Here is a 27,283-nt window from a genome sequence, read left to right as displayed (position 1 = left end):
TCCTAAGAAAGATGTCAAAATGTAAAAATAGAAACTGGTTTGTTGTTTTTTCTAAATTTGGAGATTTTTATCATCTTTAGACACAAAGGATTTTCTACCTTGAAATATTGAATATAGAACCAAAATTCCTACTGCATCCAAGACTATCTCTAGACATCCTGGTTTATATTTTACCACTGGATCAAGATGGCTCTGGAAGAAAAAGTGAGACTGACTTTGCACAGCCCTCCTTCAATTAAATCTAATTCATCTAATTGTCACGACATTTTATCCTTCAAGGACAAACAACAACAGACCCAGGAGTTTCAGAAATTGGAAAGCTATGAACATACCTTGTGCAAATTGCAAGGGATGCAAAAATGAAAAATCACATTCTACCTCCCTTTAGGGAACTTAGAATCTACTGATTGTGAGGTGGGAAAGGGATCTGTGATTTTTACAAAAGTATAAATTGTGAAAATAATAAATTGTGATAAGGGGAAAAGAAGGAGTCAAAGTGCTACATATAAACCAGAAATTGCATTTAAATAACTGTTAAAACTTACTTTAAATATTTTTTGACAGGTTATATCAATCAGTGAAAATTCTGTATTCCTTTGGAATTTTTGTGACTTACTCAATTCAGTTCTACGTTCCAGCAGAAATCATCATTCCAGGACTCACATCTAAATTTCAAAATAAATCGAAGCTAATCTGCGAACTCATTATTAGGACTTTTTTAGTTTTTATTACCTGTAAGTATTTATAAATGCATGTTTTTATTTGTATTATTATATTGACATTATTTTTCATATAACATTCATAATTTTTAAATATAATTTTCTGTAAGTTAGGATTTTAATAGAGGCTACAGAAATAATTCCATAATACTAAAATTATATATCAATAACTCTATAACTTAAAACAAGTTCAAAAATGCCATTTAAACTTTTTCATCTTTTATGGACGTTTTCATTAAAATAGTAATTTTTTAATTAGTCTAACCTTTGATATGCTACAAAGTTGTCTTATCACACTCAGGATTTTTGTATCATATTAAAATCATTACTCTTTTGATTGCTGCCCAAAAATGAATTTAGTATCTTTATAAATTTATTTCATTCTTATTTCTTGTTTTTAAGGTTTTTATTGCTCTAGTAACTACAATATTATTTTTTAAAACCTCCTTTCAGTTGTAGATAGTGATAGAAATAGCTTATATTTACATTGTGATTTAAGGTTTACAATATGCCTTATTTTATTTCTCTGAGGCAGATACTATAAGTAGTATTCCTTTTATCTACACACTTAATCTCATTGAAGTTTTGTCAGCAGTCCCAAAAGCTAATACAATCTTTGACTGCATGAAGATGAGATGATGATGATGGTGGTGGTGGTGATAGTGTTTGTCCTTTATTCTCGAAGAAGACCACAACATCAGGGAGGTGATACGATGACAAGCACATGAATTGGATTTGAGTGAGGGGTTGCTGTGCTAAGTCACCAGCCTCACTTTCTCCTCCAGAGCCATCTGAATCCAGTGGTCAGATATGAATCAAGCTGACTGGAGATGGCCCTGGATGTGAGGCAGTCTGAGTTAAATGACTTGCCCAAGGTCACACAGCTAGTAAGTGTTTGATGTTGGGTTTGAACTCCCATTCTTCTGACTCCAAAATCAGTGCCCTATCCAAACTCTGCCACCTAGCTGCCCTTGAGGATGAGATATTGCTTCAAGGAGTAGGATAGTCATACCCATCTTTTCTCTTTTAACTTCAATCTTTTCCTATTTATTGACTGTTTTCTACTTGCGTTTGAATATGTCCATTCATCCTCAGAAAATTTTTATTTGATCTATTTTCACTCTCATCCCAAATATCTCTTAACCTTTTCTGGCAAAGCCTCCTGGAGAAAGCCATCTACCATAGATGTCTCTACTTCCTGTCCTCTTGTTTTCTCTTAATTCTCTATGCACAGGTTTCCAAACTCATTATTTAACTGAAACTGCTCTCTCCAAAGTTATCGCTTAATTGCCTAGATTTGGCAGTGATCTTTTTCAGTCCTCATTCATCTTGACCTCTCTTCAGCTTGTGACACTATTGATCATACTCTTATCATTGATACTCTCTGCTCACTGGTTTTCATTTTTGGATTTTTCTCCAGGTCTTTCTTGCTTACTCTGGTTATTGCCCAGAGAGCATCTCTTCTCCCTCTGTACTGTTTCACTTGGTGATCTAATCAGCTTCCTTGGATTCAGTTATCTTTATACTAATGATTCTCAAATCCACTTGAGTATCCCTAATTTTTCTTCTGACTCTGACCTTGTATATCCAACTGCCTTTTGGGTGTCTCAAATTGAATGTTCTGTAGACATTTCAAAAGTACCATGTCCGAAACTGAACTCATTATCTTCACCCCTAAGCTCTTTTGAATTTATATTCATTTTTATAAGAAATATTTTATTTGGGTTTTACAATTTTTCCCCTGTTCTTGCTTCCCTTCCCCCACCCCCACAGAAGGCATTCTGTTAGTCTTTACATTGTTTCAATAGTACACATTGATCTAAATTGAATGTGATGAGAGAGAAATCATATCCTTCAGGAAGAAAAATAAAATATAAGAGATAGCAAAATTACATAATAAGATAATGTTTTTTCCCCTAAATTGAAGCTAATAGTCTTTGTTCAAATTCCACAATTCTTTCTCTGGATACAGATGGTATTCTCCATCGAAGATAATCCAAAATTGTCCCTGATTGTTGCATTGATAGAATGAGCAAGTCCATCAAGGTTGATCATCACCCCCCCACCATGCTGCTGTTAGGGTGTACAATGTATTTCTGGTTCTGTTCATCTCGCTCAGCATCAGTTCATTCAAATCAGACTTCCATGAATTCCTATCCCTCCTGGTTTCTAATAGAACAATAGTGTTCGATGACATACATATACTACAGTTTGTTAAAACATTCCCCAATTGAAGGACATTCACTTAATTTCCAATTCTTTGCCACTACAAACAGGGCTGATATGAATATTTTTGTACAAGTGATGTTTTTGACCTTTTTCATAATCTCTTCAGGGTATAGACCCAGTAGTGGCATTGCTGGATCAAAGGGTATGCACATTTTTGTTGCCCTTTGGGCATTAATTCCAAATTGCTCTCCAGAAAGGTTGGATGAGTTCACGGCTCCACCAACAATGCATTAGTGTCCCAGATTTCCCATATCTCTTCCAACATTGATCATTGTCCTTTCTGGTCATATTGGTTAGTCTGAGAGGTGTGAAGTGGTACCTTAGAGATGCCTTAATTTGCATTTCTCTAATAAGTAGTGATTTAGAGCAATTTTTCATATGACCATGGATCACTTTGATTTCTTCATCTGTAAATTTCCTTTGTATATCCTTTGACCATTTGTCAATTGGGGAATGGCTTGTTTTTTTTTTTTTCAATTTATATTCAATCTCTCCATGTCTATTGGCTGCCTCCTTGTTACCTGCAAATATGCGCATGACTCCTCCATCTTTAAAAATTCCTCATTTGATCCATGTATCCCCACTATCATTCCACAGCTCTTATCTTTTGTAGTTCACTTCCTTGTAAAGGTCATTTAGAATGCTTCTATTTCTTCTCATTTTAACTCTCTATATAATCTGGCTTCTGACCTTATCAATTGAACCCAAACTGCTCTTTCCATAGTTATTTATAATCTCCTAATTACCAAATCTAATTACCAAATATAGTAACTTCATGTGTAGCATTTCATACTCATGAGGAGGTAAATTTTCTCATCTCTTTTCTAGAACCGCCAAAGTGTCATTATTATGAATATTTCTATAAAGATAGGTCTTTTTTTTTTTTTTTGCAAGGCAAATGGGGTTAAGTGGCTTGCCCAAGACCACACAGCTAGGTAATAAGTGTCTTAGACCAGATTTGAACTCAGGTACTCCTGACTCCAGGGCTGGTGCTCTGTCCACTGCGCTACCTAGCTGCCCCAAGATGGGTCTTTTCTTCAGCCTTCTTAGAGTATTAAAAACATAGCGGAATTGATGAACAAAAGGTAGGTTTTGCAACTTCTGTTTTCCAATTCCATATTACTTTCCAGAATGGATCAGTAAGTTCACAACTCTGCCTTCAGGGAATTACTATGTTTTTCTCACAATCTTAATATGTATTTTTTCTTTTACTGTCTTTTTTAGTTTGATATGTGGATAGTAATAGCTCAGGTTTGTTTTAATTTGTGGTTTTCTTACAACTAATGTTGAATACTATTCATATGATTTTTGATAATTTTTTCTCTTTAACAACCACATTTCATCTTTGGCAGTTTAGTTTTTGACAATTTATCTTTTGTAGAATGACTTTCAGTGTTATGTGCCAGTTATAGACATTAAATTTTTATTTTCAATGTTTAATGCAAAGATGTTTACAAAGTCTGTCTATAGTTTTTAAAAATTCTGAATACATTGCTTTTACTTTTGTAAAAATTTGTATAATGACAAATATCGTTTTATGTTTTTATAAATTTTATATAATTGTTTCTTTGTTCTCTTAAAATTCCTTCTCTGTATAAACCTGTTTTCTCATAAGTAGTTTCTCCACCCACAATGATAAAATATAGGATCTCCCATTCCCCTCTAAGTTTTAATTGTATAACTTTAAAAATATGTCAGTGATCCATTTGGAAATTCTTGTTTAATCTCATTTTCTGTCAAGCTTATCTTGAAGTTTATACTTAAAAGAAGTATAAAATGCTAAACAGGAAATCATAAGGAATTTCATGAGGTTAAACTGCTTACATTCCATCATTGGAAGATATTTGTAACTCCTAAGAACTTTATCATTATTTGGGGAGTTAGAAAGACTATACAGAGACAGAGAGCATGAGTGTGAATTGACCATGTTGGTTTGATATCCCAGAAGGATACACTGGGAGAAGGGCAAAGAGAGGAATAGAGTGGAGTAAATCATTTTACTATAAAAGAAGCCTGGAACAACTTTTATGGTGGAAGTAAAATTGGAGAAGAGGATGACAGGCAATATTAAATTCATTCTCTTAGAATTGGCTCAAAGATGGAATAATATACACATTCAGGTGGGCATAAAAATCTAAATCTACAAAGGAGGTAATGAGAATAAGGGAAGTAGGGGCTTGCTGCTAGAGAACAGGGTGAATTGGGGGAGGCAGAGGTCAGAAACAAAACATTTATGGGGAGGAGAGGCTGAAAGACAAAAATAAGGATAAATGGGGGAAGGGAAGCAGAATAGAGAGAAATGCACAATTAGTAATCTTTTTTAAATTTATATTTTTATTTATATATTACTAATACAGTCTTCTTGTAGGAGTGAACATAATCCCTTCCTCTCCCTACTAAAATAGAAAACCTCATGAGAAATAAAGTGAAAGAAAGAAAAAAATGTGCTTCAGTTTGTGTTCCAATTCCATCAGTTCTGTCTCTGGGTGGATTGCATTCTTTATCATAAATCCATCAGAGAAGTTACTTCCATATTTTCCCATAGTTACTATTGCTGATTGTAATTCCCTCCATCGATTCTTCCCTACTACCATTTATTTTATTTTCTCTCCTTTTTCTCTGTCCCTCTTTAGTGTGCCATGGAGTAACCAAGTGGTGCAGTGGACAGAGCACTGACCCTGGGGTCAGGAGGCCCCAAGCCTACATCCTACCCCAGAGATCCTGCAACCACCCAGCCCCGTTGTCCTGGGCAGGCTACCCAATGCCACTACCTTGCAAAAAGTTTAATGTGTTATATCTGACTATCCTCTCCCATGATCTACCCTATTACCTACACCCCACTCCCCAACCCCTGTTCCCTTTATCTCATGCCTTTTCTTTCTTTTTCCTCTAGATTTCTATACCCTATTAAGTATGTATGTTATTTCCTCTCTGAGCCATTTCTGATGAGAATAAAGGCTCCCTCTTTCCCCCTCACCTTCTCCCTTCCATACCATTGAAAAAACTATTTCTTGACTTTTTATATGAAATATCTTAGCCTATTCTACCTCTCTTTTCCCTTTCTCCAGTACATTCCCCTTTTCACCCATTGACTCCATTTTTAACAATATATTATACCTTCAAATTTAGCTCCCTTCTGTGCCTTGTCTAAATATGCTCTTTCTAACTGCTCTATTAAATGAGAAGGTTCATCTGAGTATTATCAGGATCATCTTCCCATGCAGGAATATGCACAGTTCATCATCATCAAATCCCTCATAATTTACCCTTCTCATCCATTCTCTCTATGTTTCACCTGAGTCCTGTAGTTGAAGATCAAACTTTCACTGAAATTCTGACTGTTTCAACAGGAACATTTGAAATTCCCCTATTTCATTGAATCCCATCTTTTCCTGAGGAAGACGATATTTAATTTTGCTGGGTAGTTGATTCTTGGTTGCATTCTAAGCTCTTTTACCTTTCAGAATATATTCTGAGCCCTTAATGTAGATGCTGTGTGATCCTGACTGTAGCTCCACAATATTTGAATTGTTTCAGTTTGGCTGCTTACAATATCTTCATTTTGATTTGAAAGTTCTGGAATACAGTTATATTATTTCTGGGTATTATTTCTTTTGGATCTCTTTCAGGAGATCATTAGATTCTCTCAATTTCTATTTTGCCCTCTGCCTCTAGGAGATCAGAGCAGTTTTCCTGTAGAAATTCTTTAAAAATGAAGTCAAGAGTCTTTTTGATCATGACTTTCAAGTAGCCCAATAAATTTTTAAATTGTGTCTTCTGTATCTGTTCTCCAGGTCAGTCATTTTTCCATGAGAGATATTTCACATTTTCTTCTAGTTTTTCCATTCTTTTGGTATTGGTTTTATTGTTTCTTGATTCCTTGAAAAGTCATCATCCCATAACTCCATTCTATATTTGAAGGAGTTGTTTTCTTCAGAGAGCTTTCTTATCTCTCTATCTGGCCAATTCTGCTTTATAAGGCATTGTTCTCATTAAATTTTTGGACTGCTTTTTTCATTTGACCTAAACTAGTTTTTAATATGTTGTTTTCTTCAGCATTTTTTGGATCTCCTTGACCAAGCTGCTGACTTGGTTTTCATGTTTTTCCTGTACTGTTCTTATTTCTCTTCCCAGTTTTTTCCTCTACTTCCCTTATTTGGTTTTCAAAATATTTTTTGAACTCTTCCCCAACTCTTATTTTTCTTGGAGACTTTGAATACAGAAACTTTGACTTTGTCATCTTCTGAGTGTGTGTTTTGATTCTCCATGGGACCAAAGTAATTCCATGATCAGGTTCATTTTTTTTTCCTGTTTACTCATTTCCCCAGCCTGTGTCTGGTTTTGAGATGCTTTCTGAGCTTTTAGTTCCTTCAAGGTCTTATGAAAGGCTCTGACTGCTCCCCTGGCCTGTGCTTTGGTCTGTGGATGTTCATAAGCAATCCCCTCTGCCCTGGAGCTGTGAGGAAGGTCCCTGCTCTATGACAGTATGGGATCCCAGACTGTGACCAGGGTCTGAACATTGACAAAGCACCAGAGTCCTATCCCAGGAACAGGGGAGACCTCAACAGTCTCCCCTCAACCCCTTACCTTCCTTGGGCTGAGCACTCTGGAAGCAGCTGTTGAGTGGCTCTGTGGACCTGCTTCCATTTGCTTGGGATCTGGGCTGTGCTGAGGGCCATGACTGTATTGATGGCTGTGGCTGCTCTGAGGGCCAAGCTGGCTCCCACTCCTCTGGCAGAGGTTTTCCTGATGTTCTTCCAGGTTGTGCTTGGTATTCCCAAGGTTGGCAGGTCAGGAAACTGCTTCTGCTGCTAAGAGCTGGCGTTCCCAAGGCCCCAAGCACCTGGCATGCTCTTCCTGGAAGGCTGGAGCTCCTTCCCTCTGGCCTAGTGATCTTGGCTGTGCTAAAAGCCCCCTCCAACCCCATGGAACAGAGCCTTTCTATGATCTTCCAGGTTACCTTGGGCTGGAAAATTACCTCACTAGATATTTCTGTGGGCTCTGTCTCTCAAAAATTTAGGTAGAGTTGTAATTGTAAGGTTTTTGAAATATTTTGCCAAAGAGCTCCTGGTAAAAACCTGTTCTCAATGCCACCATCTAGACTCCCCCACACCCTACAATTGGTAATCTTAACTGTGAATGTAAATGGTATGAATTCATCCATAAAATGGAGTGGATAGCAGAATGGATTAAAAACCAGATACAGTATGTTAATAAGAAACATACTTGAATCAGAGGGATATGCAGATTAAAGGTAAGGGTAGGAGCAGAATTTCTTATGCTTCAGCTGAAGTTAAAAAAAGGGGGGGGGGATAGCATCTTGATCTCAAAGCAAAATAAAAGCCATTACATGAGCATGGGTATTGCTTTCAGACTTCTGTGTATACTCATCCGAATCAGGTTTATAGAATGGAATAAGAAGGAATGATGTTACTAACATTTAATTACATTCATATACATTTTAGGGGGGGCAAGGTAATGGAGTTTAGTGACTTGCCAAAGGTCACACAACTAAGTGATTATTAATTGTCTGAAACTGAATTTGAATTCTGGTCTCCTTGAGTCTAGGACTGGTACTTTATCCACTGTGTTACCTAACTGTCCCTGAATTTTATGATTCTTAAAGCATTTTTGTCATGCTATACAAGAGACTTTGGTTACACAACTATCTATTTCCACATTAAAGATGAGGAAACTGGAACTCAGCACAAGAAATTTGAGGGTAGAAATTATTGTTTCATTTTTTGTCTTTGAATCTCCAGAGGACCAGCATAGCTCCTGGCACAATTGTAGACACTATTGTAGATTGATTGGCTAGGCTCACACAGTATTAGAAGCAGTGTCCCAACCCAGATTCTTTCTGCTACATTATATACTTCTTGGCCAAGAGTGCTTAACCCTAATTTTGTCAGCTTTAGATAGATAGATAGACAGACAGACAGACAGACATGTATATATTTTGGTGTGCATTTCACTATAATTGGCTTTGTATGTAATCTTAATTATTTTTATTTTATGCATTTCAGAACATTATTCTGAGGACTCCATAGACTTCACCAAACTGCCAAAGGGAATTTATGGCATACAAAAAAGCTAATAACTCCAGTTCTAGGCTAAGAGTAAGAGTTCCTAGGAAACAGCAATATTTAGCATCCTTTCCCCAAGAAAATTAATTTTTGCTTAGATATAAAAAGCAGAATAGCATACTAGAAAGGTACTAAATTCAAAATCTGCAGCCTTGGAGTTTAGTTCTGCTTCTGCCACAATGTTGTATGACTTTAGACAAAGCATTTTATCAGTTTGCACCTTATTTTCCCACCTATAAAATAAAAACAGCTATTTGTGATTCCTTATGGCCATTAAAAAAGTCATTGTTGCTCCAATTTAAGAGTTATAGATCACATTTTTATTTTCTTTCACTTAGAGCTTCAAAGTAAAAAATTAAAGGTCTTTTCTCCCTAAGGTAACAGCCTAGCTGGTTTGGCAAAATCTATATCCTGGTTCAATTTAAGATTCTTGTTCAAGAACTTCTCATTTAATGATCATTTGTTGTTGTTTTCTGACTGAACTGAACATATCTATTTTGATGTTCATTCCTTCATGCCCATGTTTTCTGTTCTTCACAGGTCTCGTAGCAATCCTGATTCCTCGTTTGGATATAGTGATTTCCCTTGTTGGAGCTGTGAGCAGTAGTACATTGGCACTCATTCTGCCACCCTTAATTGAAATTCTTATATTTTACAAGGAAAGTTTCAGCCTGTGGATGATTCTCAAAGATATCTTGATATTAGTCATTGGAATTGCTGGTTTCTTAATAGGAACATATGTATCTATTGAAGAAATTATTTATCCTGCTACTATATTATTGCCTAATGCTACACAAGGTCCAGCTATAGGTCTAAATTCAACTTATGTGGCATCTGGTTTCAAGTAATGTAATAGGATTGGAAACCTTCCACTCTTTGCTTAACTGTGAAAATGTAGTATAAGATGAAAACTAGGAGGACATATTTTAAAAACTTTTTTTACATTTTTCCAATATTATACTTATTGTAACAAATGGCCTTTCTTTATTAGTAATATTATATAAAAGTATTTACTTTGGTGAAACTGTACCATTCAATCTCAACAATTTCAAAGAAAGTCAAAAGATCTAGAAGTTACTGTACTGTTTAAACTTTTTGTTAATACCCTACCTCATTCAGAAGCCTTTCAAACCAGTCCCCTTTTTTTTCCTGTTCAGGAGATAGACCATTATGTGCATCACTGTTATTCTATCTATGGGAACAATAAACTTTTAATAATAAAAACTTAAAAAGAAGAACTAACTCCCCCAAGCTATCAGAATGGATATTGGCATATTCATTGTAAAGAATGTAAAAGATTATGATTTTACTATTAATCAACTAAAAAAAACCAGTGAATTCATATTTATTTAAAATTCAAGCAATCAAAAAGTATACACAAACACACACAATGTATTACACATACATATATATATAATTTCTTTTATGATTCTTTATAACATTGATAGTATTGATGATTTCCTTATAAAATCCTGACATGCCTTCTGAATTATCAAAATCATTATTAATTAGTGGTAAGTAGTATAATTATGTGAATCATTGTAATAAAAATTATATTTATTCTAGTCGTTTTTAAAATTCTCAGTTACCTGAATATTCACTTAATAATATTCCCATATTCAGCTATGCCAAATAGGAGATTCCTTTTCCTCCAATGGAAGAATAATGTGTGTATGATCTCTTTGAAATAGAGACAAGGACATGTAACTCTATCCACTTCTCTTTGAATTATTTTCTTCCAAGTACAGATTGGCCTTCACTGAAGAGAACTTCAAGGTAGTTTAAAAGACCTAAATTTTGACAATTCAGAATGATTGAAGGGAAAAATCCAGGCTATCATTGACTGTTCATTTGTTGGACTCGTTTGGCAATGTGATTGCATGATAGCACAGAGATTGCAATGATACTCTGCCAGCTTCTCTGGTCATTCTTTCCCCTCTGGAGTTTGCAGCTGCTTTTTGAGGGCTTCTGTACTTGGGGACTTCTCCCTGCTTCATTTGCTCCTCTTGGGGAGTCTTAAGACAGTTTGAAGAATCTAAGGTCAGCCCTTTCTTATTCATAGCATCTGCCTCTTCTTGTAGCAGTTAATAGGTCTGCCAGGGCCCCCGAACTTTTTCCAAACCTTCTACCTGGCTGGATCCTAAGCTTTTAATGACTGCAATTATGTAGAAAAAACTAATTACAGAAAAATTCTTGCTAAAGTATTCATTTCTACTAGAGAGGAAAAGGACGAAATCACAAATATTTTCTGAAGCTTATGAAATACAGAAAAAAAATGCTTTCCCCTGCTTGATGACTTATTTATGACATTTTAAAAAATCTTTCAATTAACATAGAAGTTGAAAAATTAAAGGGTGAAATATGAATTGCAGAGCATGAAAAATATAATTATCCTCTTAGTTCACACTTTAAAAAGTTTTATATGGGGGCAGCTAGGTTGTGCAGTGGTTAGAGCACCAGCTCTAACACAGGAATACCTGTGTTCGAATCCGGTCTCAGACACTTAATAATTACCTAGCTGTGTGGCCTTGGGCAAGCCACTTAACCCCATTGCCTTGCAAAAAAAAACTAAAAAAGTTTTATACTTTTTTGTCACAGTAACATACTCTGAAGGAATAGCATTATTTAAGAAGCTATCAAGATCACAATAATGGTGCATTTACTCCATCTTGATTTATTTTTTGTAAGTTTGACATGGCTTAAGATTGCTCATATCATTCATCTCAGCAAGTGTAACACTATATTTTATATTATTTATTTTGATAGCTATCATGATTTTGTAGTTTATTAAGATCATCAATTTGCTGTGCTTTCATATTGAGGGCACTACATTGAATCTTCATTTTTAAATGAGAGTTTAAAGGCTATAAAAAAATGAAACAAGAAACTTTAATGAAAAGTAATTCTGTTGTTGTGGAAATGCTAATTTTTATAAATATTACTATTGGTAACCAGAAAACTACTACTTTTCATCCATTTTAAATATAATTTAATATTAAATATTTATTATTTGCTTCTGAAAATAGATAATTCTAACACCATTCCTTGGTTATTTTTTTGATCAAGAAACAACTTCCAGCAAAAAATTATTTTCTAATTCCCCACATATAAAAACTATATATGGTTTCATCAGGCATCCATAAATGAAGAGATTTTATTGATTAAATATTTCATTATGAAGTCCTCTAAATTTTAAATGTAAAGACAACCGGCAAAAAGCAAACATACAGGAAATCTAAAGAGTAAGTAGGTAACGACTTCTTAGCAAGAAATCTTTGTCCAATAACAATATGATATACCTGTGCATTATTTAGTAAAGGTAGGTGAGAGGAAAGATCAAATGTTATAGGCAATAGAGCCAGTCAGAAGAAGTCCTACTATTTGACACTCAGTTTGTGATCCTAGACAACTCATTTAACCTCTCAGTGCCCTTGGCTACTCTTTCAGACCTTTGAGTTGCAAAGAAGTTGCCTATGAGCATTGGTAAAAGCAGTTTCTTTCCTCTGGATTTCCTGTACTACCCCAAGGAATTCACAAGTCTGGTAAAAAAGAAAAGATGGAGAGGGGTGGAAACGAGTGGAGATGTTTATAACAGCTGTACTATTCTTTACAATGGAAATTACTGAACAGTGATATTAGTTTTTTCTGTGAAAATTTCAGTTTTTGTGATTGACAAAGACCTAGATAAATTTTTTCTGTGAAGATTTTTCTCTTTCATTGGTCCTCACTGCTGCTTTTACACTGGCTATGAGAGTATGAATGAATGTATGTACCAAATCCATTTGTGTCCATTGTCTCCTGTGTAGCACTTGTTGGGCCTTCCATGTGTCATGTTGAAGATTCATGTTCTGCTGAAGTGCCATGTTCAGTCTTTGGGAAACTTGGACTTCCACCAAGATTAAATCACTTAAGTAATGGGGGTGGGGGAGTGCTGAAATATGATAGTGAGGACAGGCCAGTTCCTAGACCTGGCACTTACTGGGGGTGTGCGATTTGGGTAGGTCACTTTATTTCTCTTAAGTTCTAATTTCCTCATCAGGAGAGTGATGCAGTTGGACCTGAAAATCTTTAATATTTTCTCCATATATTATAGTATTGCCTCTTTTGGGATAAGTGGTAATTCACGTAGGTATTCAGGTTTGGGGAATTCAAGAAACCAAAAGAAAGCCTCACACTAACTTGACTTAACTATGATATTTCCTGATAGTGTTACAAACCAACTTAGATACAGAAAAGTTATGAGACCTTTATGTTTTAATTCTTGGTTTTTCCACTTTGTCCTACTTTAGGAAAATTAAACCAGACACGTGGGTAGCTAAGCCACAGGTGGTAGGCAGTGTCCAGGAAGCCATTGCTCTACCCCAATAAAGCCCAATATCACTGTAACGTGAAAAATCTAGAACAACAGGACTGGCTGCACTAGGTTGAGCAAACTAGCTTTGATACACAAATAGGTCAATAAGCTAAATGCCAGGGATTCATATAATTCCTTTGGAGTCAGTATGTACAATAAGGTATTCATCTGTCGCTCTATCTGCCTTTAACTAATGTCAGACCTAATTTGATTAACTTTACACATTCATGTAGGTATCACTGATTTCTAAATTAGGCCTTCCAGAACACTGAATTTAGTTTAAAAATAGTTCTCAAATTATTTTATCCAGAGACTTTCTCTTTCTACATTCATCATACCTTTCAGGGAAGAAAAAAGTTAGCCAGAATTCTATGGGGATTAGGAATATTATAGTTTGGCATCAGCTTGGTCTGATGATTACATCCTACACACAAGTATTAGTAAATTCAATTCTCAGGGTCATCTTTATAACTCCTTCCTCATGGAAGTCTCTGTTAGAACCATTATTCTTCTACAGACATTGTCCTTAAATTTCTTAGGTCTGTGAGACTTGTACAAATTGTAACAGAGGCGTAGCCTTACTCAATATACTCAAGCATTTCTTCTCTAAACTATTTTAAACTGTAAACTATTATTCCTCAAAAAAAACCTGCAAGCAACTTTATTATGAATTTGCAAAATTATTCCATTTGCCCCCTGCCCATTAGGTCATGTGTAACTTTTATTTTGGTCATTTAGAGGAAAACAATAATGGGGAGAGCTATAATAATAATAATAAAGAAAATAAATAGCACAATAAAATGTTATCATAAAAGATAGACTACCATAGTGATATGCATATATTAGATCAGTAAAACTAAGATGTGAAAGATGTTGAGCTTACAACTCCTGTTTCTATGATCCCTTTGGAACTTCCCTACATGTCAGTTTGAGAGACACTTTTTAAAGACTTCTAACATGATAGTGATGAGTATGCAAAGGTTTTAGAATCATATTGTTATAATAGAACATGATTTCATTGGCATGGGCCACTGAGCACCCACATTGCTATGAAAATAAATATATGAACATGTTTGATATATAAATGAGGTACTATAAAAGAAAACCATTCCAAAGAAATGATAGGCAATACTATTCCAAACCCCTCTGAAAAATGATGGCAATTTATTCTGATTTTTAAGAGACCATGTTGGTTAATGAATTTCTATGCACGTACTGTATACTATGTGGATTTTTTTATTTTGGTTGAGTATTAAAGGCTCTGTTGTAAACTAATGACTGAAAATGATGTTGGCAATTTCATTGATAAATGGAAAAATGCAGCTTTATCAAATTTTAAGGAAAGTAATCTGAATTGAGATTTTTTTTATAGTTCTAGATTAAATCATTTCTCTAAGCCAGTGCTTTTTTCTCCTTACATTTTTTTCTTAATCAGAGGTTGAATGTGAAGGAAGAGAATTTATGTCTGTTCTGTAACTTAAGTTTGGAATTTCAATAAAGATATCATTATTTACTGGACAATTTTTTGTTGCCTCATCTTTTATTTGATTAAAGACCATTGCTACATAACATACTGTCATAAAAATGACAGTGATTTAAGACTGGTCATCTAAGATAAAACTGACCTTATTTGAACGTGACAGGAACATATGTTTAAATCCAATTCCTGTTATGTGAGTGAACATATATCTGCATGGATATTTCTGGGCTGCAGAAATAATTTATGCAAATTGTAAGATAAAGATTCAGATGAATTGGGAATGATAATATTTAGGAATGGGGATGGCTTGCCCAACTACAGAGAATGAATAATATTTGATTAGCATTTCTTGTCACTTTTTTTTTCGGTAGCAGAATGATCTCTTTGCTATATACATACTCTATGTGATCATTGTTATTTAGCATAATTATTCTATTTAGTGCTTTTCTAAGCTATTATTAGTACCTACAACTCTTTCTAAAAGAAATCTAGGGAAGAAGTGGAGCCAAGGTGCAGATTCAGAGACAGCAACCCAGCTGAACTCTATCTCCTACAAACAATTTTAAAATAATACCTCAAACCCAACTTTGAAATAGGTGATCCCATAAAAAGTCAGGGTGAAATATTTTTCTGGCCTCAGAAAACAGGTCAATCAGAAAGGTCTGTGACACTGGAAAGGAGGCCTGTCTAGAGTGTAGTGTGTAGGGTACCAGCACCAGTTGGCAATCACTATGGCAACAGGAGCAGTAGCTTTGGAAGTTCTCAGCCTAGAGATGATAAAAAGGTTGGACAACTGGTCAGAAAGAGATTAAACCTTTGATGGCATTAGGTACAGCTGGTACTGATTGCCAGCTCTATTACTCATAGCAATTCAGTGTCATATATCCAGAGTGAAGGAAGAGTAGAGCGTTTGGGGTCAGTCATAAGGGAGCAGAATCCCTGGTCCATAATTCTAAATTTGGGGAAATAACTAGAATATGGGGTTGATGATTCATAGCTTTTATTTTACTCCTTGGAGGCCACATAGACTATGAGGTCTGTTATACAGTTGCTAAACATACTCATTTTACCAAAAAATAATCTTGAAAAAATAGCCATTACTGGCAATACTCATATCAGCTTCTGGGGTAAAGTAAATATCAGCATTAAAGTCACAAGATACAACTTGTTCCTCCAAGGATCCCTCAGATAATCATTTCACTCATTTCTCAATTTCATATTTGGCAAATTTATGTGGCAGGTTATAAACACAACAGATACATTTGAAGTGGGAACATGGAATTCCTATAAGAATTGTCTTATTTTTCCTGGTTCACTAACATAGGCATAAGCAGAAAGCTCAGAGTTGACATCTTGTTCTACCCTACAAGTGATCTCTAGGAATGTACAAGGAGGTAAAGATACCAGTGGACTATACAACCTGCTTGGCCCCAGCATCTCCCCATTTATTATCAGATGAAGTGGTAGGAAACTCTCAAACAGTGGATATGGACAGATATTTGGCTCGGTGGATAGAGTCCTAGAGGCAGGAAGACTCCTCAAGATTCCTCTTCCTGTATTCAAATCTGGCCTCAGACATTACTGGATGATCCTGGGAAAGTCACCCTGTTTACCTCATTTTGCTCACTGGTAAAATAAGCTGGAGAAAAATGTGAAACTCAAACTTGTAAAAAAAATGATTGTTGAAAATTACTATTATATGTAGTTGAAAAAATAAAATAGTAACCAAAAAAATAAACTGGAAAGAAAAATGGCCAACCACTCCTATATCTTTGCCAAGAAAATCCCAAATGAGGTAATGAAGAGAAAGCCATGACTGAACAATAAACTATAGGAAATAAACCTAGGTTCTTGGAAATTTCCAGGTTTCTCTCTCCTTCCCACTCTCTTTCCCTTCTTTCTTCCTCTCCCTTTCCAATCCTGTTCCCTACATTTAAGGAAAGATGTTGAAATACAATAAGTTTGGTAAAGGATCTCTAATTTATGCCATGGGCTCATATGGTTGCTTAGCTTGGAAAAGACAAGATTTGGGCAGTGGGAGAGGAGATACAATATCTGTAGTCTAGAGCCTGTTGCTTCATTTTCACCATGTGACCTTCCAATTCACATGAAATTTATAGTACAGTGTATATTCTTTCAGTTATGAGATAGATTGAGAAAGAATTAGCTGTCATACATTCCTCATGGGAACATACCTTTACATTATCCTGTTTTCTGGATAAGAAAAAAGTAACAGCATTTATTATTAGAAAACAATTGATTTCTGTCAATATAACATGCAAAAAATCTTTCATTTGCTGAAACACCAAACTGGTTTCAAAGATCAAATTAATCTCAGTGTTGGAACACATCTTCTTCATGGCATCTGCCTCTTGAAGATGAGGCTTCCTGAGTGCCCCAGCATTAACCATCCTCTTAATGCATCTCCCTTAGACCTTGGGACCCTTGGCTCCCGACACACTTCTGAGACCCCCTGCCTCCTCACACACCCCCACCCCATGCATCTTTATCTTTAGTGCTGTCTTGTCCAGAACCAGACTTCCATTTCACATCCTGGTCATTTCCAAATCTGATTAACTTTCTCCTTATTTATGCCTCTCTTTTACATTGTCTTCCCCCCCATTAGAATTTAAGTTATTTTGAGGGCAAAGATTGTATTGCTTGCTTCTGTATGTATCCCCAGTACTTTGGCAAGTAAGCACTTGACAAATGCTTTGTCATCACTGATATTATTGTCATGGAGACAAGGTTCTGACTTACCTACAAAGTGTGGAGAAATAAAAATAGTCACTTACATATTAAAAAAAAAACTTTTGTAAAAAAATTCTCTTCCTGTTCCCCCCAAAAGTTATTTCCAAACTGAAAATAAAAGACTGAGATAAAATTCTTTATTGGTGGAACTTCAGAAACTTGATCATGTTACAGGAGTGACTTTTACAATGAGATGGCTACAGGTTTGAAGTATAGAAGGATTGAAATATCATTTAATTAGCCCATGTCCCTGAACACACTGTACAGAGAGTTCCTTTTTGTCTTATTAGAAGCTTTGATTTTAGAACTGTTGTTCTTTTTCAAGGGAAATAATAAGCATCTGCCTCAATTTAGATTTCCTATTGCATTCATAATGAACCAACATTATGAAATAATGATGTCCTTATCACCCATCAGGTCATCTTCAGAGCGTTTTGGAGGATGTAGTCTAAGTGTTACCTACATTTAGACCTTTCATAAGTATGAACTCTATTAACTCTCAACTTTTTTTCCCAGAAATCCAGGGTGTTTTTGAACTTAACACTGCTTCTCCTCTTCTACCTTTGAGAAATTCTGACTTTAATCTCAAGCAACAGAGAATTTCCAGTGAGTTTCATTCACTCCTGTAGTTATATGTGTGTATGTGTCATATATATTATGTGTTTATGCCTATATGTTTATGTATATAGTGTATTTTTGTGTGCATATATGTGCATACATACTCATATACATGCCTACATATACACATGCACATGCATACATGTGGTGGAACTTCAGAAACTTAATCATCTTACAGGAGTGATGTATGTGTGTGTGTGTGTGTGTGTATTTTGGTGGCTGAGGCTAATGGATAACTTGATAGCAGGAGTTCTGAGTTAGTGTTATGCCTGGGTAGGGTCCACTAAACTACCTATGGAGGGGGGGGAAGTAGTTTGTATCCAAAAGGGGTAGGTCAAAGTTTCACTGCTCATTAGTAGTGGTGTCAAGCTTTTAAAGCCTGTCTCATTTCCAACCTATATGACAAGAAGACCCAGGCTTTAGTTTAAAGAAAAAAAGACTTAAAAATCTTGAGAAGTCACTGAATCCTAGATTTACATAATTTAAGATTTAGGATATCACTTAGGTGGCACAGTGACTGAAGAGTAGACTTGGAACAAGAACTTCAGACATTTAACTAACTGGGTGACTCTGTCAAGTCACTTACTCTTGTTTGCCTCAGTTTCTTGTCTGTAAAATGAGCTGGAGAAGGAAATGACTACTTTAGCATCTTTGCTTCTAGATAGGGTCACAAAGTGTCAGACATATCTGAAATGACTCAACAACAACCTTTCAGTGATTAGAGACGAATGATTTACAGAGTTTATTTTAATAGTAAAACAGAGAAATTATATTCATAAGATTAATACATATTCATGATACTAATAACTTTAAAGTAGTTACAGCAATAAGGATGTATAACACGAATAGGGAAAGTATCTTGATTTTTAATGGGCTGTTGGGCATGTTGGTAATATAATGGGACATTTCTTGAGTGGGATAACTACTGAATTTAACATTATTTTAGGTGGATAGAGGCCATGTCTATCAAGCTGTGAATTTTTTTAAGAAGTAACTCAGTGATATCTTAAGAGGTTGCTACTATGGATCTATGGAACTTACTGAAAACAGGGACTTGTGGTTGGGGGGGGAGAGTAGTTCTGCTGCAGAAAAGAGGAACAAGCTCCAGCTGCCAAAAAGGAGAATTAATTTATAGGGAAAAAAAGTATTATAGTATTGAACTCAATTCAGTGACTATTTATCCCTATGAACAAACAAACAAACATAAATACATACATACATATATATATATACTAAATTATCCACTAATAATAACCAATAAACCTTATTAATCTATTAATTTCTTTACCATTTAATTTAATATCTTCAAGGAATAGAGAAATGCAAATAAATGTTGAAAGACACAAGTTGCAACTGCAAGTTGCACTAGACTTATTAATATCCCTTCCTCCCTTCCTTCCTTCTTTCCCTCCTTCCCTCTTTCTCCTTCTCTCTCTCTCTCTCTCCCCCCCCCCCCAAGAAAGAAGCTATAGCAAAGGGAACATTGTACTAAATTTGAAATATATCTCACTGAAAACATGCCTGTTTATTTCCACTTGATTTGTTCTCAAAAGTCTCTTTACAGACAAGTCATTTACTTGTCTCTAATCACTGAAAGGGTGTTGTTATTGTTGAGTCATTTCAAATATATCTGATGTTTTGTGACCCTATCTAGAGTTTTCTTAGCAAAGATACTAAAATAGTCATTTCCTTCTCCTGCTCATTTTACAGACAAGAAACTGAGGCAAACAAGATTAAGTAACTTGTCCAGAGACATCTAGCTTCTGTCTTCTCTGGTCCCTGCCTTATCTTTACTTCCAGTGTATTCAATGCCATCTTTTTTTGCTCATGGACAATCAGGTAAGTAATAGCCAGTTAGTCTTCACTCTACTCTGACTCGGTCAGGATAGATGGACTTCAGAATAACATTGGCTTCTTTTTTCTATCATGTCTCTGTGGGGTCAATTAGGCTTCTATAAAAGTCTTTTGAAGTCATTGGAACTTGAATGTAACTAAAACTTCAAGGGATACCCTGTACATTTCTAACTTTTTGCTCTTGTGATTTGGTGGAATCTTTCTGGGGAGTGGGAGTTTATACTTCTATCTTCAGTGGTACTTCCCCCTTCAGATTGCAATGATTTAAGGACTAAAACATTTCCTTTGTGTGATTTCTTCATTGGTAATTTTCTTTTCTAAATTTTATTACACTTTTAAAATTATTTTATATTGTATTGATTGCAATCAGTCTTATCATCAGACCACATACATAAACCTTGAGAGTGCCTTGAGATAGATAGACCATTAGTTCCTCTTATATACTTATCATTTCCCCTTACAAGAATCTTGGGTTTTACTCCCTCTGTGGCAGGAAGCATGGCCAATAGTTTCTAGATAACTCTCCTTAACTTCTCCCTCTTCAGAAATAATGGGATCAGTTAATTTGATTTAGCTAATCTGTTGTCTATAAATACTTCTCTGGACACTTCGTGATGCTTACTTCACATTTCCCTCAAAATTATTCACAAGCTAGGGTCAAGAAGTTCTTATAATTCAACACTTCAAATATTTAATTTTATTTTTAGCTTAAATATTTATTAATATTTAAAGCAACTCAACAGAACTTCAGTCTGGCAGTTAACAAGTAAGACTAAAGACAAAAAAGCAAAATAAATAAAAATAAACAAATAAATGAGGCACAAGAAAACTGCATCCATACTAAAGAGGGTGATGAGGGATACATTATCTTTGGGGTGGAGGTTGAGTTTAATGTCTTCCTGTCTGTATTGAAATGGCAATTTTTCATTTTATTTATACCTGATTACTGTAAAGTCTCCAGGCTTTGTCCTAATACTATCCTATTTTAAAAGCAATTAAGATCTTAGTGGAACACACTGCTGGGAAGTTCCAGAGATTATGATCTTTGTTAGAGATCTAAAATTGTAATGGATTATCCAAAATCAGTGAGGAATTCTTGCTTTCTTTGTCTTCACTAGGCCTAATGGGAGATAGCTAACAAGAGTCTATCAGTCTTGTGCCTCTTTATTTGCTTCTATTTTGTGATTCTATGTTAGGACAGAGTACACTAACTTTTCTTGTGGCTATGCAAAATAAGTATAGGCATAAGGATGAAACATCATCTACCTTGAAACCACTATGAGGGGGCGGCTAGGTGGCACAGTGGATAGAGCACTGGCCCTGGAGTCAAGAGTACCTGAGTTTAAATCCGGCCTCAGACTCCTAAAGATTACCTAGCTATGTGGCCTTGGGCAAGCCACTTGACCCCATTTGCCTTGCAAAAACCTAAAAAAAAACCCACCATGAACTGAGTGTGTTTGTGGACATTGGTTCTTTGTGGTATCCCCAAACTGTAGAGTATGTTTTAGGAGAAGAAAAAATTACAGACAGACTGCTTATTGTTTTAGGGAGTGGAAGGATTTTTTTGCCCACTTTAGGCTGAAAAGTGGCAGACCCCTGGAAGTCAACTTCAGTAAGATTTCAGGTGGTGTACAATGTGAACTTTTTTTCTTGACCCCAAAGGGAGAGAAGTTTGTTTAAATCAAGGAGTGACTGGAGGATGAGTGAAACTTAATAGCTTAATTAAGTAAAATGGATTTTAAATATTAGAAATTATAAATCAATATTTAATTGGGTTCTGAAGCTAATTTTTATAGACTCTTCCATATATATATATATATACACATATATATATATATCTATCTATATATATATATATATATATATATATATATATATATATATATATATATATCTCCATATGTCCATATGAATATATTGTCTTCAGTACTTAAGCCCCGTCCTTTACACTTAATGATACTGTCTGAACAAGAAATAACATGGTGGCTTTGGATTAAGAGTCTAAAAGATGTGAAGGTCAATTAATATCACTAATTCCTTTCTGATCCTGTTTTTTTCCTTTTCTTTTTGTCATATAAAAGGATTGGACTAGGTAACCTTTCGGGTCCCTTCTAGCATAACCTACGATTATTACTTTGCTTTAAATTGCTTTGCATTAACTGTAGTGACCCCTCAATTCATCAACTTTGACTTAAAATGACTTTAAGCTAGGCCTCAGAAGATAAGCACACAATTCTTTACACTGAGTCCTGTCCTTACAAGTCCTTGTTAAAAGTGATCCAGTAATTATGGTATAGTTAAAAGAGCTCACTCTGGAGTCAGGGACTAGGTTGTGTCCTTGCTTTGCTACTGCCATTTGTGTGACTCTTAATATGTCACCCTCTCTGGGCCTCAGTGTCCTCCTGTTAAAATTTAATGTACTGTATACTACAAGACTTGCAAGTTTTCTTTTCTCTCTAAAGGATGAGACCTCATTCCTGCATGTTATATCACACACCATCATATTCTATTATTGACATTGTTTTTATTGGCTACCAACATATATAAGAGAGAAGAAGATAATTTTGGGATTTGGAGGCTAGTTTTAAAAAATATTTATTTGCTTTTATTATTTTTATTTTCTATTTGTGATTTATAATTGTTTTATTATAATTTATTATCATTATCATTATTTTCAAAAAGCAGCACCAATTTACCTTTTTTTCTGTACAGTTTTCATTTATGATTTCCTGAAATAGAGATCTGAAAAAACAGACTTTTAAAAGTCTGTTGCAGACACCAGAGCTAGAGAAGATCAAATGAGATGATATTTGTAAAGTTATTTGCAAACATAAATCACTACATAAATGCAAGCTATCTTTATCATTTTTGCCTAGGAATTTATGTTTCTTGGCAAAGTTAATGGGCTAAAAGGTATGATTTAATCACTTTTCATTTATTCCAATTGATATTCAGCACAGTGTAAATGAAAGTAGTGTGCTGTAAAGGAAAGGAAATTGATTTGGGAAGACCTGAATTCAAACCCTATCTGGGACACTCTCTAGGAGTGTCCCTCCAGTTGAGAAACAACCTCTGTATGCCTCAGATAATTCATCTCTAAAATGAGAACTCAATGACCTATATAGTCCCTATCAATTCTAAGTGTTTTCTTTTTTCTTTTTTAAAACTTTATTTATTTATTTTCATCCATATACACATGTGTATTTTTAAGTTACAAAATTTCCTTCCACCCTCTCTTCCCATCTGCCTTCCCTTAATGGCAGACAGTCAGGTTAGTGTTGTATGTACATATTTTTGATAACCATGTTTATAGATTAGTCATTTTCACTATGAGGAATTAGAATTAAGGGAAAGAAATACATAAGAGATACTTTTTTATAAAGTGTCCATCAGATTCTGAAAGGTTGTTTTGTTTTTCTTCCTCTGCTTTGGGATAACATTGTCTGGTCTAATATAGTTGTCCTAGCTCTCTGAAGTGCTGAGAGTAGCTGCTTCCATCAAGGTTGATCATCTCACAATGATGTTGTTGATATATACATTGTTTTCTTGGCACTCCTCCCTTCACTCAGATTCTGTAAGTCATTCTATGCTTCTCTAGAGTCTATTCATTTATGGTTTCTTATAGAACAATAATATTCCATATTGTTCATGTACCATAACTTGTCTAGCTATTCCCCAATTGATCAGCATACTCTCAATTTCCATTTCTTTGCCACTACAAAAAAAGAGCTGCTATGAATATTTAAGAATATGTGGGACTTTTCCCATTTTTATAATTTCTTCTGGGTATAGACCTAGAATTGGAATTGCTGGGTCAAAGTTTGTGAACAGTTTTATTGCTCTTTGGGCATAGTTTAAATCTGTTTTCTTATCAAAATTATGTTCATAGGTCTCTTTTTAAATTCTCTTCAGAATTCTGGGATTGAGGCTTTTTGGAACCATTTAAATTAGAAAATGGTAGTAGTCCAAACTCTCTTGTATTACCTAAAAATAGGACTCATGCAGATTATTCATGTAATATTCAAAATAGAATGAATATAGTAATCCTATGTTCAGCAAAGTTACCAAAGTGTGTCACCAAATAAGGCATGGAGAAGATCATACAAAATAAAATGGTGTTTATCACCTGAAGAAAAATAATGTATCTCAAATGTAAAAGGGAAGCTATTAAATGGGGAAATTATTTGCAGCAAGTTTCTCTAATAAAGGTCTCATTTCCAAGGGTTTTAAAGAATGGATACAGATTTATAAAAATGAGCCATTCTGCAACAGACCTGTGACTGAAAGTTATGAATAATTTTCAAAAAAATAAATGCAAATTGTCAACTTGCATATAGTTGTCAACATATGAAAAAATGTTATATATTTGTAATCAAAGAATTATATTTTCAGATTGGTAAAGGTGATGAGAGGGGCAGCTAGGTGGAGTGATGGATAGAGCACCTGGTCTGAAGTCAGGAATACCTGTGACCATAGGCAAGTCACTCAATTCTATTTGTCTCAGTTTCCTCATTAGTAAAATAAGCTGAAGAAGGCAATGGCAAACCACTCCAATAGTTTTGCAAGAAAAACCTTAAATAGGCTCATGAAGAATCGGATATGAGTGAAATGAATAAAGAGCAAAGGTGATAAGAAAACGACAATCACAAATATTGGAGGAAATTTACAAGCCTTGTATATTGAGGGAAATATTCCTGCATTGTCTATGGCAAAGAAAAACTTACCTGCTTCATCCTGCACTCTGAGTCCTTCATCTCTATCAGGTTGTGGATGGTGTATTTAATCTTTGGTCTTCTGGATATATGTTGGTCTCCAGAGTTCTTAAGTCTTCCAGACTTATTCTTCATTATAATAGTTTTTGTTTATAAGGTGTCATAGTTCTGCCTATTTCATTTTATATTAGATCATACATCTTTCCCAGATTTCTCTGTAACCCTCACTGTCATTTCTATCAGCACAATATTTTCATCACATTTATAGAAATGACAGCTATTTGGGGGAATTTATTTTCCTTGACTATATATTAGTTTCAAGAGTCTGAGGGAGATCAGGTCAGAGGGAGAAAAAATGAATGATACTTTAAAAAATTCAATTTAAAAAAGCACCAAACTGAAGTATATATATGCTAGAATTCACTAATAATAATAAAACCCTTAATTAATTCACTATTGGTTAAGGTGTGAAGCACAAAAAATGACCAGTATTCTGACTCAATGATATCATATATGTATGTGTATGTGTAAGTTTGTGTATTCTCTTAAGTCAAAGACAGGAAAAGGATCCAATTGTACAAAAATATCTATGAGCCCTTTCTGTCATGGCAAACTACTGGACACATAAGGCAATAACTGAAAAAATATTGGCATATGAATGAAATTGAAACTCAAATATACTATCCAAGAGAGGCAATTTCATTGCAAATTCAGAAGACTAATGTGAACTGAGGCAAAGTGAACTGAACAGCTTCAAGGGAGTAATTATTAATAATAACAACATTGCTAAAGACTAAGAACTTGGAAAGATTTCGTAGCTCTGATAATTATAATGACCAACCACTTTTTTAAAGGACTTACAAAAAGATCTATATTACCTGTCTCCTGACCAAAAGATGATGGATTTAAGATGTTGAATAAAGAGGGCATTTGGGGATGGAAATTGATTTAACTTGGTTGTGGGTTTTCCTTTCAAGTTATTTTGTTTTTTGTTTATCAAATTTTTGTGGGAAAATATGGCATTTTGCCAGAAATTTGAAATAATATAGCTTTCCCTCATCCCACCAAAAAAAATTAAAAGAAAAAGATAGATATTTTTAATACTCATCCAGTAGAACAGGAGGAAGGACAGAAGGAATCAGGACAGATTTTTAAAGTACCATATTAAATATTTTAATATCTCAAACAATAAATTTTAGACATGACTTCATGTGAAATCCTCTTTTTTCAGATTTAGGTGACTCAATTTTGGGATACAGCAAAACTCCAATGCTGCTGGTTTATGGGGTGTCATAGGTCTTTGAACTGATCAAGGGGCAACTATCTCAAGCAGGCCCAGGGTCCTTAGACCTATTGAGTTTCTATGGGGTCCTTCCAGGCCTCTGTCAGAAACTGAGATCTGATGTTTTTAGTGTCGATAGGTTCACACCTTTAATTCCTGCATGACATCTCGAGGCCTCACATTCTTTGCTCTCTAATACAGGTTGCCTTGTTTCCTCTGTCCTCTGCCTCCAATGTCAGATGTATACCTATTGTCAGGCTCATTTAAGACTGAGTGTGCCCCAGGTCAGCATTTCCTCTCTTATTAGTACACTTAACCTCTTCCTTGTCTTTCATCCCTATTCCCTTGAGTGGCAAATATGAGAGGCTCAGGCTCATTTTGGTGTCTTTCCACAAAATCCAATTTGTCTAACAGGGCCTGCCATCAGGGCAAGGAGGATGACATGGAACTTCTCTGGGGCTCCTCTCAGGAACACAGACTTGACTTCCTCATCTACTTGGGCATCCTTTAGCTTCTTCCTGGACTCCTTCAAGGAAGGTACATTAGTAAAATTCCATTATAGTGCTCCTGGCCTGGGTCAAAGGGGTACTCAGCAGGGACCTGGGGCTTACTCAGGAGGAGGGCATGACTCTCAGAGGCTCCCTACCAACAGGGCTTTCTTTTTTCTTCTAACTGTGCCTCTTTGTGCTACCCCAACTGCAGACCTGCATTGGTACCATACCTGGGCTATAACAAATGATGAGGTCTGTGATTTGGGGGAAAAATGGATAGACTTACATGAAATAATGAAGAGCAAAATGAGCAGAGCCAAGAGAACATTGTATACCATCACAGCAATATAATGTTAAGAACAGCTTTGGGGGCAGCTAGGTGGTATAGTGGATAAAGCACCGGGCCTGGAGTCAGGAGTACCTGGGTTCAAATCCGGTCTCAGACACTTAATAATTACCTAGCTGTGTGGCCTCGGGCAAGCCACTTAACCCTCTTTGCCTTGCAAAAACATAAAAAAAGAAGAAAAAAACAGCTTTGAACAACCAAGTCATTTTGACTACCATAACTATTCAAATTAACTACAAAGGATCCAAGAAGGGTGATACTATCTACATCCAGAGAAAGAATTGATAAATAGAAGCATGATGGAATGGTTTCTCACATACATACACACCCTTACCTATTTTGTGACTAATGATAATCGTTC

At 35.3% G+C, this 27,283-nt stretch overlaps 1 protein-coding gene across 4 annotated transcripts in view; it reads left to right on the top strand.

Moving 5' to 3' along the window:
• SLC36A4 (solute carrier family 36 member 4) overlaps positions 1-15,163 on the top strand; it is a 60,116-nt gene extending 44,953 nt beyond the window's left edge. For 3 of the 4 annotated variants that reach the window (XM_074216442.1, XM_074216443.1, XM_074216444.1), the window contains exons 10-11: positions 565-734; positions 9,575-15,162. In XM_074216442.1, the coding sequence (XP_074072543.1) occupies positions 565-734; positions 9,575-9,882 (478 nt within the window). In that variant the 3' untranslated portion in view covers positions 9,883-15,162. Of the gene's footprint in view, positions 1-564; positions 735-9,574 lie in introns of all 4 variants that reach the window. The other variant, XM_074216441.1, reaches the window with a different exon arrangement.
• The last annotated feature ends 12,120 nt before the right edge of the window (positions 15,164-27,283 follow it).

Source organism: Macrotis lagotis, chromosome 1 (genome assembly GCF_037893015.1).
Source record: "Macrotis lagotis isolate mMagLag1 chromosome 1, bilby.v1.9.chrom.fasta, whole genome shotgun sequence".
Lineage (NCBI taxonomy): Eukaryota > Metazoa > Chordata > Mammalia > Peramelemorphia > Peramelidae > Macrotis > Macrotis lagotis.
This window is presented reverse-complemented; position numbering and strand designations above follow the sequence as displayed.